This window comes from Pseudomyrmex gracilis, unplaced genomic scaffold (genome assembly GCF_002006095.1).
Source record: "Pseudomyrmex gracilis isolate BER0280 unplaced genomic scaffold, ASM200609v1 scaffold_153, whole genome shotgun sequence".
NCBI lineage: Eukaryota > Metazoa > Arthropoda > Insecta > Hymenoptera > Formicidae > Pseudomyrmex > Pseudomyrmex gracilis.
In genome coordinates this window covers 374853-388379 of record NW_018020737.1, presented here as the reverse complement: position 1 = coordinate 388379, position 13527 = coordinate 374853, and the positions used below count along the sequence as shown (strand labels likewise).

The 13527-nt window shown below is 33.2% G+C and overlaps 2 protein-coding genes and 1 pseudogene across 3 annotated transcripts; 2 read left to right on the top strand and 1 right to left on the bottom strand.

Annotated features, from left to right (window-relative positions):
- Positions 1-7: 7 nt before the first annotated feature.
- LOC109857275 lies at positions 8-4907 on the bottom strand (annotated as a pseudogene).
- A 1569-nt stretch (positions 4908-6476) lies between these two features.
- LOC109857269 (NF-kappa-B inhibitor delta-like) lies at positions 6477-9727 on the top strand. Of its 2 annotated transcripts, none has more exons than XM_020433430.1 (4): positions 6477-6940; positions 8886-8967; positions 9151-9367; positions 9471-9727. In XM_020433430.1, exons 1-4 carry the CDS (start codon positions 6821-6823, stop codon positions 9709-9711), a joined length of 660 nt encoding a protein of 219 aa, XP_020289019.1. In that variant the 5' UTR covers positions 6477-6820; the 3' UTR covers positions 9712-9727. The 2 variants fall into 2 exon arrangements, with proteins under 2 accessions (XP_020289019.1, XP_020289018.1); XM_020433429.1 differs by having other exon boundaries at positions 8883-8967.
- A 2897-nt stretch (positions 9728-12624) lies between these two features.
- LOC109857265 (dynactin subunit 3-like) lies at positions 12625-13516 on the top strand. The gene is made up of 2 exons (XM_020433419.1): positions 12625-12709; positions 12834-13516. The coding sequence occupies exon 2, from the start codon at positions 12842-12844 to the stop codon at positions 13421-13423; it is 582 nt and encodes a 193-aa protein (XP_020289008.1). The 5' UTR covers positions 12625-12709; positions 12834-12841; the 3' UTR covers positions 13424-13516.
- Positions 13517-13527: the final 11 nt, after the last annotated feature.

Genomic DNA, 13527 nt, shown 5'->3' with positions numbered 1-13527 from the left:
AAACAAAATCAATAACAATCATAAAAAAAGCAAGTTATAAAGGTCGTGATACATTATACAATGGATAAGAATCCATTCAACAGCTTCAACGATAACAAATTATGCATTTTCTTTTTGCACTATCTAAAAACAGAAAATAATATTTAAAAAAATTAATATTTGGTTATAAATAACTATAAAAATATGAAATACTAGTAAAAAGTGCATTAAAATATTTTTATCTAATAAAATAGTATTTATTTCAATACGTAAAACGTTCGTTGCGGTGTGGAAATTATTGTTAGTTTATTCGAAAAACGAACCTCGTAACTTTGAGGTGCGATATCCNAGAAAGGAGAATGATGATAGATCCTGGCGCATCGCGTCGCTAGTCTTTCTTTTTCTTACTCCTTTACTTCAGTTTACTTCTTTCACTCTTGCTCAGTACTTGAAAAAAAGAAGAAAAATATATAAGTTTTATAAATAATTTTATTATTTCACATTAATAGTTAGTAATTTGAGGAGAGATTTATCTATTCTATCGCACTTTTGCTCCTGTAAATCACTCAATTCGCTCGGCGAACGGCCGCGTCACGATTGACTGTAATGCTCGTCAATTATCGCTTGCGATACAATTTCTGTATAAATGCGTACACCCGTCACTTTGCGACATACACTGATAATCGCGAAATACTGATGTTCGCGCGCGAGATGATAATAAACGCGAAAATAACGAAACAATTCAAACGTATCTACTTGCGCCGGCCATTTTGCGCGAAACACTCACTATCGTCACTATCACCAATTCGTCATTATCGTTTTTCAGCGCGTATGCGATATTAATTACTAATTGCTTCGAACACCCGACAATTTGTAACACATGCATATCGCAGATATTTACATACAAAACAAAAAACTAGCAAAAATTACCTGATTTGAATGGGAAAAGATCCGCTCCAAGAGCGCAACCGTTACAGAGGAAGACCGTTGCAGATTACTTTTGGTACTTGCAACGGTTGTTGCTAAGCGCTTGCTGCGCACCTCAATACGTTTGAATTCGGGCAATCACGAATAAGTTCCACTTGGCGCAACGATCGCGAGCGTAGGTCGCGTCCACATTGTCCAATCGCATTGGTTGTGTTTGGGATATATTGACCAATGCAACAGAATATTGTGAACCCGACCTACGCTCGCGATCGTTGCGCCAAGTGGAAGTTATTCATGATTGTTTGAATTCGAACGTATCGAAGTGTGCGGCAAAGTGCCAACATATATACATATATTTATACTTCATCTAATATATTTACATAACGATAATATGATCTCTTTTTTTTTATGTAATAAAATATATGCTAAGAAATATATTAATTGAAAGAGTAATGAACAAAAAAATTTTGCACCTCTTGTTACACGATATTTGTTTTGTTATGATTACATGTATAAATCTACACTTAAGTGTTCATAATAAAAATTATTTAAATAGTGCACATAATAATTGCGTAGCAATCATTTAACTAGCATAAGATGCATCCTGATTGCTTTTAAGATGACATCTTGTGTCTTGTGTATGTACGTAATTAACTTAGTCTATAAACTACCAAAATCTTTAATTAATTCTTTACGCATGCTGCAAATAATATAAAAAATAATATAAAATATATAAAAACATGTAATATTCAGAAAAATTATAAATAATACACACATAAGAATTTTATGTAATTTTTTGGGAAACATCTCCGTATTGATAATAAAACAAAAGTCACTTAAAAAAGTTTCTTAATTAATATTGGATTTTCATTGGAAACATTCAACGATAAAAGTTAATGCTTAATATAGTAATATTTTCAGGCTTTCATGTGTTTCACCTTTTTCAGAATTTTCTGACACAAATTACACATCTCTTCACATGATAATAAAAAATAATAAATTGATCATAGATTTTTATACATGTGCTTCTTTCTAAACTCTATAAATGTACAAATTATTACTAGAACACTGTTAATTATTAAAGAAATAAACATATACATGTAATCATAACAAAAAAATATCGTGTAACAAGAGGCGCAAAATTTTGTTCATTACTCTTTCAATTAATATATTTCTTAGCATATATTTTTTATTACATAAAACATGTGAATAGATTTTATTATATCTTTGTGGTAATTTTTATATATTAATATAACACAGAAAAAAAAAGAACAGTTTTCTTTTTATAAGAATTATAGTTACGTTCTTTGAAATTTTATATTATCGATAATAAAACGACTAACTGTGATGCTTTAGAACATACGAAAAACACTGTAATAAAATTATATCTATTTGTAGGCTATATAACAACTAATGTTTTAAGAATTTTTTTGCACTTTCCCGTAATATAACAATGATAATTTAAATATATTTTATTATCACAAAAAACCAAATAAAAATTGAATGATAAAAATAAATCTAAAATATTTGTAAATATATTCGTGTTATGATAAAGTACAGAAAAGTGAACACGTACATATATCACTTCTCATTTCATGCGATCAAGTTTTTGTAACAGTTTGATACCGTTTTGTACCCGAATCAGAGTGATATCAGGTAATCCCTACTGATTGTTCATTAGAAAGGTAACTACTTAAAGTAATATAATTTGGAAACAAGTACACATAATACTTACTCGATTGTTCACGATCAATCGGCCTTGTTGTTATCCACAGACTAATTTATTGTCGAAACTACTCAAAACAATGGCTTGGATTGTACAAAGAGGAAATCCATTGTAAAAACATCCTCAAAGACTCGACAAAACTGCACATTACAATATAGTCCACTGAAATTAGATTACATTTCATCAGTATAAGTTAAATTTAATAAATTAGTAAATATATGAATCGATAGAGGCTGAATGATATTTCTCAGTTATATATAAATATAGCATATAAAATAGAAATATTTAAATATTCCCATCCATTGTCTTACCATCATGAACAACTTGAAAATTTTTTACAGATGCCTAAATTACTCGTCCATGAAAGTTTAGCACATATGATTATGTCATCATTCCATACAGGCGTCTTATTGTGTAATTCTATTAAATTATTCATATATTTTCAATTTCCAGCGTTCTGAAAAAGCATAAAAGAGGAAATTTCATATTTAATTTCATATTTAATGGCCATTCCATACTTTATATATGTTTAACATAAACAACGTGGTAATATTATGTTGCATAATATTTTAACATGTTAACAAACTTTTTAAATTTCTATTCTTCTCATTTTAGATCTGATCGATATTGCTTTAATAGTAAAATTTATACTCAAATTTATATTTATTGTTACGTTTACTAAGCAATGTCTCTGATTTATCTCGCGAACAAATTTCCACCTTCTTTTGAACGGAAGTCATTCCCGGTTTAACGACCGTCTCATTTTATAGTCCTTTAAAATCTAAAACATTAGTGTCATACACTAGTGCGGCTAATAATTGTTGCGGATTCGAACGTTCGTCGCGTTTATTCATCAATAAATATCCATTGTCGTAAACCGTGAACTACAATCGCAGAAAATTTGTTTTCAGCTTACCGATTTAAGATTCTCTTCCTCTTAAAAAGATCCACAGTATCACTTGAAATCAGATCATTGCACTTGTTGCACTTTTCTTCTTTCAGCCAGCTAATAGAAAAATCTACATAAATATAAACAAATAAAAACTTGATTACCAAAATAAATGAATGTAAACGTACCTTCTTCCCGGAATCACGTTCCAATTGTAAGAAATAAGTCGGGTAAAAAAGCCATGGTTCATAGTTTTTCAATTGCAAGTCATTCTACATTTATAATGCATTTTCTTGTTTACAGATTGTACGAACTGTTTTGATACGTCCTACACTGCCTTCTAATTCTGGACTCTGTAAAATATGTAAACATATTTATTGCAATTAATTCAATATGTAAACATTTATATGTATATGTAACTTTTTGTTTCTCTACTGTATAAAAACTATAATACAGAAAACATTTACAAAAAGAGTATGAATTTTCAATATATGAATTGAATTCATAGTCAAGACGTAATATGGAATTCGTAATATTACTGACAAGAAAATGGCCGCGCCATAATTGATTGTAATGCTTCGTTATCACTTGCGATTAGGATTGCCATCAGATGTCCGGGAAAGAAAGAGGACGGATAGCTATCCAACCTCAGAGCAACGCGAGAGAAATAAAGTAAAATATTTACAACAAGATTCCCTGAAACACCGATGGACGAGCATAAATCACCCCGGACGTCTTTGGAAAATCCACCCGTCTTCGGCATTTCCAAGAAAAAGACGGTGTTCAGGGAAAAGAGGACGGACGGCAAGCTCTACTTGGGCGATAAAACTTGTCTCAATGCGTACACCCGTACATTTTGCGACATGTATTAATTTTCGCGAACTACCGATATTCGCGCGCTAGATAGTAACAAACGCGAAGAAATAACAAAACAATTAGAAAAGAAACGTACTTGAGCTGGCCATTCTTGGAAATGCTCTAACGTGTTCTTGGAAATGCTACTGCGCGCGAAACACTTTGACAGCCTTGCATCGTTTTCGACGCGTGTGCGGTACTAAATACTTGTTGTTTCAAACGTCCGACACTTTGTGGTACATGCATATCACAATTAGTTACGTGAAAAATGACAAAAATAGTGAAAACTACCTACCGATTTGAATGATAGAAGTCGAGTTCTTCCGCCTCGAGTTGCGCGTCGGTCACGGAGAAAGTTTCGGTGTTTCTTGTCGCTTGCACCAATTGCAAACATAGGTCGCGTCCACATTGTCCAATCGCATTGGTTATGTTTGGTAAAGTGACCAATGCAACGGAATATTGTAAACTCGACCTACGCTAGCGATTGTTGCGCCAATTGGAACTTACTCGTGATTGCTCGAGTTTGAACATATTGAAATGCGCGGTAAAGCACAACATGCGATTGGGTGCGTTCAGACAACTCAACAGTTGCACAACGGTTGAGAGATAATCACTTCTGATTGGATCATACTTTTGGAACCCAAACGGATTTTGAAGAATAGTCCTATCATAAGTGATGATCTCTCAACCGTTGAGTTGTCTGAACGCACCCATTCTCTTTTGTTCTATACAGTTCTATATGCACGAGTCCAACCCCCTGTTCCGTTATTACTGGTCTAGTTTCCACCGAAACCCTCAATTCGGTTTCACTCCGGGGCTGTGTTCAGTTAAGCAAGATGGAACGAACTAATGGAGGAAATGCAGGAAATACAGGAATTGGAACTAATGAAACTAAAGGGTCGTCTACAATGGAGAGTTGTAGGCCGTAACAGTAAGAAATTGACAAATCACAATCGATTATTCTTCTGTACTTTATCTGTGATTGGTCAATTTCTTACTATTACGGCCTACAACTCTCAATTGTAGACGACCCTTTAGTTTCATTAGTTCCAAGTCCTGTATTTCCTGCATTTCCTNCATTAGTTCGTTCCATCTTGCTTAACTGAACACAGCCCGGTACTGATCAAATTTAGTGCTCCGTTTCCATTGTAAGTAGAGTACTTGTAGATCGAAGCGAAAGTGAAATCAGCACAATTTGACAGGTTTCCATCGACTTGAATTTGATTCTACGTCGCATTAGGTGTGAATTAATGGGTGCGTTCAGACAACTCAACAGTTGCACAACGGTTGAGAGATAATCACTTCTGATTGGATCATACTTTTGGAACCGCTTTAGATTTTGAAGAATAATCCTATCATAAGTGATGATCTCTCAACCGTTGAGTTGTCTGAACGCACCCAATGCTTCGGTGGAAACTAGACTACTGGCAGTACTGAAAATTTATAGGTTCACGTTACGTATTCCTATAGATTGTTCAATACTGCCAGTAATAACGGAACAAGACCCAAGTGTCGAGGAAGATCAAGCAACTGAGGCTAGCACTGAGAGCATATATTTTTTAAGTCGTCAAATTTTTATCATGTCTTGACGTAATAAAACTTTACAATTATTATTATATCTTGACATAATTTTAATTCACCGAAATTTATTATGTTATTCAAAACATAATATAACTTCGGTGACTTAAGTTAATGGGTGCGTTCAGACAACTCAACGGTTGAGAGATCATCACTTATGATAGAACTATTCTTCAAAATCTGATTCGGTTCCAAAAGTATGATCCAATCAGAAGTGATTATCTTTCAACCGTTGTGCAACTGTTGAGTTGTCTGAACGCACCCTATCTAACTTTTCGACTAACCTAACCTAACCTAACCGACTGAACCTGAATGAAAACACGTGTTTGATGAACACGTTTTTCTATGCTACAATAGTACATAGCTACATAGATGTCAGATCGGAAACACTTCCTGCAGCAAGTGGAAGGGATACGCACACAAGCGATTAGCCACTCGCTGAAGCGCTGAGCGCACACGTACACGGCTGTTCGTCTGTGTGCGTTCCGTCTGTGTTTTTTTCTATTTGCTGACCACATGGTGCGAACATTTCCGATCTATGTTCAACAGTTGTGCGGCATTTCCTGTGCGTCTATAAGAGAAGTAACGGCGACCGAGCCAACGGTTACAAGTGCTCAGTGACACAGAAGATTTTTTAGAAAGAATTTGATGTTCCACACAAGTTCGTCTTCAACAAATAATTTACATTTAGACACAAACTGACGTATAGACTAACAGAGTAGGTCTGTAGAGCCATAATTGCAAAGAAGAACGCGCAAAAAAGAAGCGTATAAAAGAGTCCTGGTGCATTGGTTTCATCTGTGCCTACTGGCCATTACATTGATTGAATTGAATTGAATTGAATCTAAGAAAAAAAAGTCTGAATCATGGGTTGGCCTACTATACAAAAACAATTTTTGTATAGTAGTCAAGATACTGATAGTGATAGTGATATCATAGATGGGAAGAAGCGCAAGAGAACTCTCCCACTGAATTTATCTAAAAAGGTACGTTGCATTCATAAGATGAAATTTGTAGAAGAAAAATTTTTAACGTTAGCCTATTTAAACAACAAAACGCTCATTCTTTTGTAAAGTAGAGAATTCATTTTTTATATACTTCTTTTATAAATAGGAGAAAATCTCATCTGAAAACGACCAATAATTAACACAATAGAAAATGCTAGTTTGTTGAATATTTTTAATCTTAAATGCTTAAGGTAGTTGTTCCTTTTGTAGATATGGCGCTAAAACCACGAGTTTCATACAAATGTCTTGAAATTGATAAGACTTATTAACACGTTCCGTGCCGGTCCGATTTTCGATGAATTTTCGTTCAAACCGCGTCGGTCGTATGACATCATTCAGCGTGCCTGTTCAAATTAATACGAATATGATTCTAATATTATATGAAATATGCAACTTTTATGTGAGAAACGATTTAATGCGCTCATTGCCAAGTATAAGTTAACTTTTAATCGGTTGTTTGTTAGTGAAAGCTAGTAGTTACTTGTACTCTTAAAAATGTTCCGTTACTTTTCTTTATCGTATTTTGTTAATCTTCCTGTGGCATGTGCAATGAAAAAAAAACATTTAACTACAGATCTTCAATATAAAAATGAAAAACACGGATGGTTGTTTTTTTTAAAAAAAAGAAAAAACTTATGTGTCACAACTTTGAAAAATCTATTAATAAAATGATTTAAATGATTTGCTAGTTTTGGCCAGGTCGAATTTGTAGTGGTAATTACTATATTACTGAAACAGTACTCAAATATTTAACTTATACAATATTTATACATATTATTTATACATAATTATATAATATTTATTAATTTGTATTTACATGAAACAAATAAATAATTCAGATACAATTTTTTATATTTTTTTAGCTATCTTGTTATCAGAAGCTATCTTTTGTTTTCTAACTTTTGTTTTGTTCTCTTTTCAAATTAAAAAATTTTATACAGACAGATTCTTTTTTTACCAAATTTTTTTATTAATTCAAAAAGAATATCTTTTATGTGTTGCTAAATATGTTCTTGTTTTGTCAACAATGCCTTTGCCACACCAAATTTTTACATGGCCCGGTAATCATGGTCGAATCTTGTATTTATAAAATCGTTTTAAGTATATTTTCAGATGCTCCGCAGCTTATACAATTACTACGTTATCTGAAAACAAACTTAAGACGATCTTAAATATAAAATCTGATTATGAATACGACTATGGTGTTGTTTGGCACGCTAGGCGACGTAGCAATGGCCGTCACTCCAGCTTAAGATTTAAGAGATGAGATATCTTTAATCTTTTGCCTACAAACCTCAGTAAGACAGACTTGGTTTGTGAGACCCATGCGACTTTAAAATCGGATATCTCCGCGAAAAATTAATATTTTTTTCAATTTTGTTTTCTTGAATTAAAAGTTTGAACAATTCTGCGTTGATAAAAAAACTAAAGTGAAAAAATCTTTAGTAGTTTTGAAGATACTTGCGTTTAAAAAAACACTAACTTTTTCTAGAAAAGTCGATTTGCCATTTTTGAGTAAGTCTAAAAGACTCATGTCTGCAGGCGAAGAGTTAAAATTGCATAGGTCAGACCTAGTCTGTCTTACTCGTAAGTACATTTTTGAGGTCTGTAGGCAGAGTTAAGATTATTTCAATATATGTAAAATTATACAGAAGAAAACACAATTAAAAAAAAAATTGAATATCCTATAAATCTTTCCAGTCTCTGTATGTAATATTTTATTGTCAGCGTTTTTGTTTTATAAATTCTCTAATAAATTAAATGTCTAATAAATTAAATGTAGATGTATGTTACTAACATATATATAATTGAAAAGAGAATTTAAAACTTTAATGTTAATGAAAAGTTAGCAATTGTTTAATGAAGAATGTATGATAAATGATATAAAAATTGAAATAAAAAACCAAAATTGTTATTTTAGAAGAAACCCAAAAGTGAGTGGGCAGCAAGCTTCAAGCTTAATAAACTACTATCAGACGATTGTGCTTGTGTTATAATGAGACAAGGTAAATATATTTATTTGAATGATATTGTTTGAACAAAGTTTTTATTGAAATGAAAATAAGTGTTACTAATTTTTCTTTATATTACGGTTACTTGAAGTACAATTAGTTCTTTTATTTTCAAATAAAAATTGAATGTACAAATATGTTGAATACTACTAAATAGTAATTATTTTTTTCATGCAGCAATATACTTACGATATAGAAAAGGTGTATCATACGATGTAGTATGTGACCACAAACCAATAAAATACTGGTTTTTGATGGAAGGCGAGTCAAAATTAATAAATATTGCCATTGATTATAATGACACCAGTTTAATGAGAGATGTGCTTCATTCTGGAACGACACCTAATTGTCGAGATCATTTAGGTCGAACTCCTCTTCATTATGCTGTTTTTAGGTATGATCTTAGATTATAAAGTTTCATATACAAAGTATCTCATGTTACAAAGAGTCTTGTAACAAAATTATCACATGCTTCAACTTGTACTTTTTTATTGCAGAGACTTTAAGGCTATGATTCGTCTTCTCATTCTACATGGTGCCGACACAAATATGCGCGATGATTTCGGCTTAACTCCTCTGGAAACGGCATTAAAAGAAAAAAAAGATGACATAGCATTATTGATTTCAACCTGCTGCGAGTTGAAAGCAGCAAAGGAAGAACGAGACAGATTACAACTGCTTTTAAAATGCAAACAATTGCGTGATCGTTACAGAAACTTGTCAAACAAAAGTTCCTAAAAGTAAGCAAGATAGATATAAAACGCCTATAAATTTAACCAATAATCTCGATGACTAAACAGATGCAAACCAAGATGCAAACCTGTTCTTGGTTTGCATCTGTTTGGTCATCAAGATTATTGGTTAAATTTATAGGCGTTTTATATCTATCTTGCTTACTTTTAGGAACTTTTGTTTATATTATAAACAATTATGACTTAAGGCTCTATTAACAAGATGTATATAAGGCCCTACGAGCCATTCGCAGGATGTTTGTTCAACTCAAAAAACGCTCACTTGTAAAAATTTACAAGTTGAATTCGTTACATGTGTATGTATATATATACACGTACAGTTTCTACTCAAACATCCTGCGAATGGCTCGTAGGGCCTTATATACATCTTGTTAATAATCCCATATTATACTATTTTAATTTAAAAATATTTAGAATATATAATTTTTATAATACGAACATATACGTTATTTTTATAAGATACTTTGAAAATATGATAAAAACTATGGTTGTTTATATGTAATCAATATTTTAAAAGTGTATGTACGAACAAGGAGGAAGATTGACGGCTACTTTTTTCTTAGCACGCTTGTATGCGGATAAATATTTGGCGCGCAGATAAATAGTAGTATTATTAAATAACACGTTTTTTAAGATCATTGTATATTAGCCACAAGACGCAAGCGCAAGTCAGATTTTGCGGAATGAACCTAATTATGTTAAATAATTTGATCAATGCGATTAATCAATTCTGCAAGATCTGCGACTTGCGTTTGCTTCTTGCGACTAACGTAGGACGATCTTTACGCGTAGGATTTTTAAATACTCTCACTACTCTCTCAAATTGTGCCTGTGATTGGCCATTTTCTACCTTCTTGTTCTATTAACGGAGTTGTGACATTTTAATGGCTGTTAATTTATTTTACCTGAGATCCAAAGACTTGTCTTGTTAAAGATAAAGATTTATAATAGTGTGGGTGGTGGGTCCTTTTTAATATATTAGGTACGCTGATGTTATTGTCTTCGCAATGTGATGTACATTTGACAGTACATATTTATCGAGAGGCTCAGTAGCAATTGAACAAAGATTTATAACGCGGTATACCTGAAACTGTTATAAGACTGTAATAACTTATAGTATTATATTACAGTATTATATTCACTAATTTTATATATATTTTGTCTATTGTGTATGTATACTTATACGTGTTTTAATTATATAATTAAACAAAGGTGCATTTATAAGTAGTGTCTATTCATTTTTAGTGTCTAAGTCGGAAAATTAGATTATATGCGATTATGTATACTTTATTCACAATTTACATATCATGTGCGATTCCTAGTCCTTACACAACTATGCGTATTAAATATAATAGTACAATTACTATTTTTTTTTTAGTAAATTTTAAAGAAAGAGAAAAAAGTAGAACTTTGTAATAGAATATTAGCAACTATTTAACTACAAATTACAGATAAATAGAATGAATGTTTACTTTGCGAGGATAAATGATATTGAAGAAGTGTGCAAATTATTTGCGATAAACTATACAATTCTCTATGTACAGTTTGTGGTATCGCGTGAAGTTAACGACAAATGTTCGAGAGTCGATGCAAGTTCGCGCGTCGCGCAGACGGTCGCTGCACTCGCGCGCGGTTGCACACGTTTCTCGTTAAAAAATAAGTAACATTTTTTCATCGTATCGCTTGGTTTACGAAGAAAAGAACGTGACCGCGTAAACGGGGAAAATAGAACTGCAAAACCGCGTAAGTAGAATCCGCATCGTGTAAACAGAAAAGAGAGAAGTAGAGCGAGCAAAGGAAACCGCTCAAAATGGCCGGTTCTCTTGTAAATAATCTGGAAAGGTCGCGAGCTCAAAATGGTCGGTTCTATTGTGGAAAAAAAACCGGAAGGAGTTTCTTTTCGAAATAAAAAAACACGCTGGAACAAAAAGAAAAAATCAGAAATTTCTGCCAACGGTGAGTGAAGTGAAATCTATTTGCTCCAGAAATATATTTATATAGAAATGCTTGAAATTTATCATAATTATTTAATGTCGATTCGAAATTTATCTCCGAAAACAATTGTTTATTTCTAAAGAGATTGCGTTTGCTCTTGACTGCCGTTGTCACATCATTTAGTTTCGTTAAGCGTCTTTTACATTCAGTGACAATGTTACGTCTCATAACTTGTTGTGTGTGTGTGTTAATGTACGTTATTTATAACACTTCACTTTAGGGCTAATTGTTTCACTTTCAGATAAAATTTTTCAGATAAAGCATCGGGTGTAATCTATTTATCTAAAGGTTAAAACCCTGATTTGCGTTGTTTCACGCGTCGATAAAATTTATTTATCCGGTAAATGACCAGAAACTAAGTGCCGATTGTTCTACCTTTCGATAAATCTCGACAGGTTATTATCTACAGGAGGAGAAGCTTACTCGACAGATTATTATCTATAGGATAAGAACTTGACTTGAGCGCATCTTCCACTGGTTTTTATTTCTATACATATTTATCTGTTAGGTACGACTTACCGTGAGAGTGCCGTGTAATTTATCTTTCTGGTTCTGGTCATTTGCCAGATATGGGGCCGATTGTGTTCCACGTTTTCAGGTAAACTATCGGGTAACCATTAGATAGATTATCCGATAGTTTATCCGAAAGTGGAAACAACCGGCCCTTGGTGATACAATTATACAGCGCGATGATTTTTCTTTTTACGCATAAACACGACGAGGATTTAAGAGCGTGTGTGGATTGCTTTCTCAAAAAAAATATAACTTTACGCTCCGTGCGTCATAAAAATATCTCTCTCAATAAAAGAACGAGATTATGTGTTTTTGTAAAATTTACCGCGCCTTGTTGAGATTCGAGAGTCGCAAAGCGACTCGAATGGTCGAACGGTCACGTGAGACACGCGCGTGTCAAGTGAGAACGATCGAAGTAATCTCAACATAACCTCCAAGAACTTCTGTCAAATTCCGTCATCAGCATTTCCACAACAGTAAGTATTCCTTAAACTTTATTATTGATAAGAACTACTACTACTACTAATTTGTATATATATTTTATGGCACATTTTTTTTATTTAAAGGAGCGCGCGAAGATACATGTTTTTGTATTTTTAGTTTCAAAAATGTCAAACATCAAGTTGCTGGAAGACAGAATCGCGAATTTGGAGAAGCAGATGTATGGGATCGGCAAAACAGCGAATATCGACGACGACGATGACGACTCCGCGCCGCAGAATCCTATCGTCGATCGTCTCCTGGATATCAATTCGCTTCTTTACTCGGCATTGTCGGGTAGAGAAAATCCCAGCGTGATTATCAAACGGTTTCCCGAGTTAAACAGCTACTTGGAGCCCTTTTCCGAGGACGTCGATATGCCTGCGAGTGCCAAAATACAATTGTTGCTGACGATGGAGCCAGAAATCATGGAAAATTACAAGCTGCTGACCAAGGTCCAAGAGCTCGCACCTGTATTGGAGTCCGAACGTATAAAAAATGTACCTGAGCTAAACAACACGTTCAACAAATTGTCGTTGTCATATCTGAAAGCTTACGAGGATTCCGAGGAGTTAAATGCGCACGTGCGCGATCTCTTGTCCAAGTACAACGCGGTCATAAACAGTATATCAGAATCATTGCTTACTCTAAATGCCGCAGTTACAGCTGCTGAAGTAGCGGCCAAACCAAAAAAGCAAATAGATGACTGAAGATGTTAGTTTGTGTCTGTAAATATTTAAATGTATTCATGTTAATTTATATATCGCGTTTTAGTACATAGGTTATATAATTATTTTAGTAGCTCTTTGTGTTA

Excerpts from the sequence above, each read along its gene's own strand:
- LOC109857269 (XM_020433429.1), top strand. The coding sequence starts at position 6,821 with ATGGGTTGGCCTACTATACAAAAACAATTTTTGTATAGTAGTCAAGAT. Across the intron at positions 6,941-8,882 it reads CACTGAATTTATCTAAAAAG|AAGAAACCCAAAAGTGAGTG; the intron begins GTACGTTGCATT and ends TTGTTATTTTAG. Across the intron at positions 9,368-9,470 it reads CTTCATTATGCTGTTTTTAG|AGACTTTAAGGCTATGATTC; the intron begins GTATGATCTTAG and ends TTTTTATTGCAG.
- LOC109857265 (XM_020433419.1), top strand. The coding sequence starts at position 12,842 with ATGTCAAACATCAAGTTGCTGGAAGACAGAATCGCGAATTTGGAGAAG.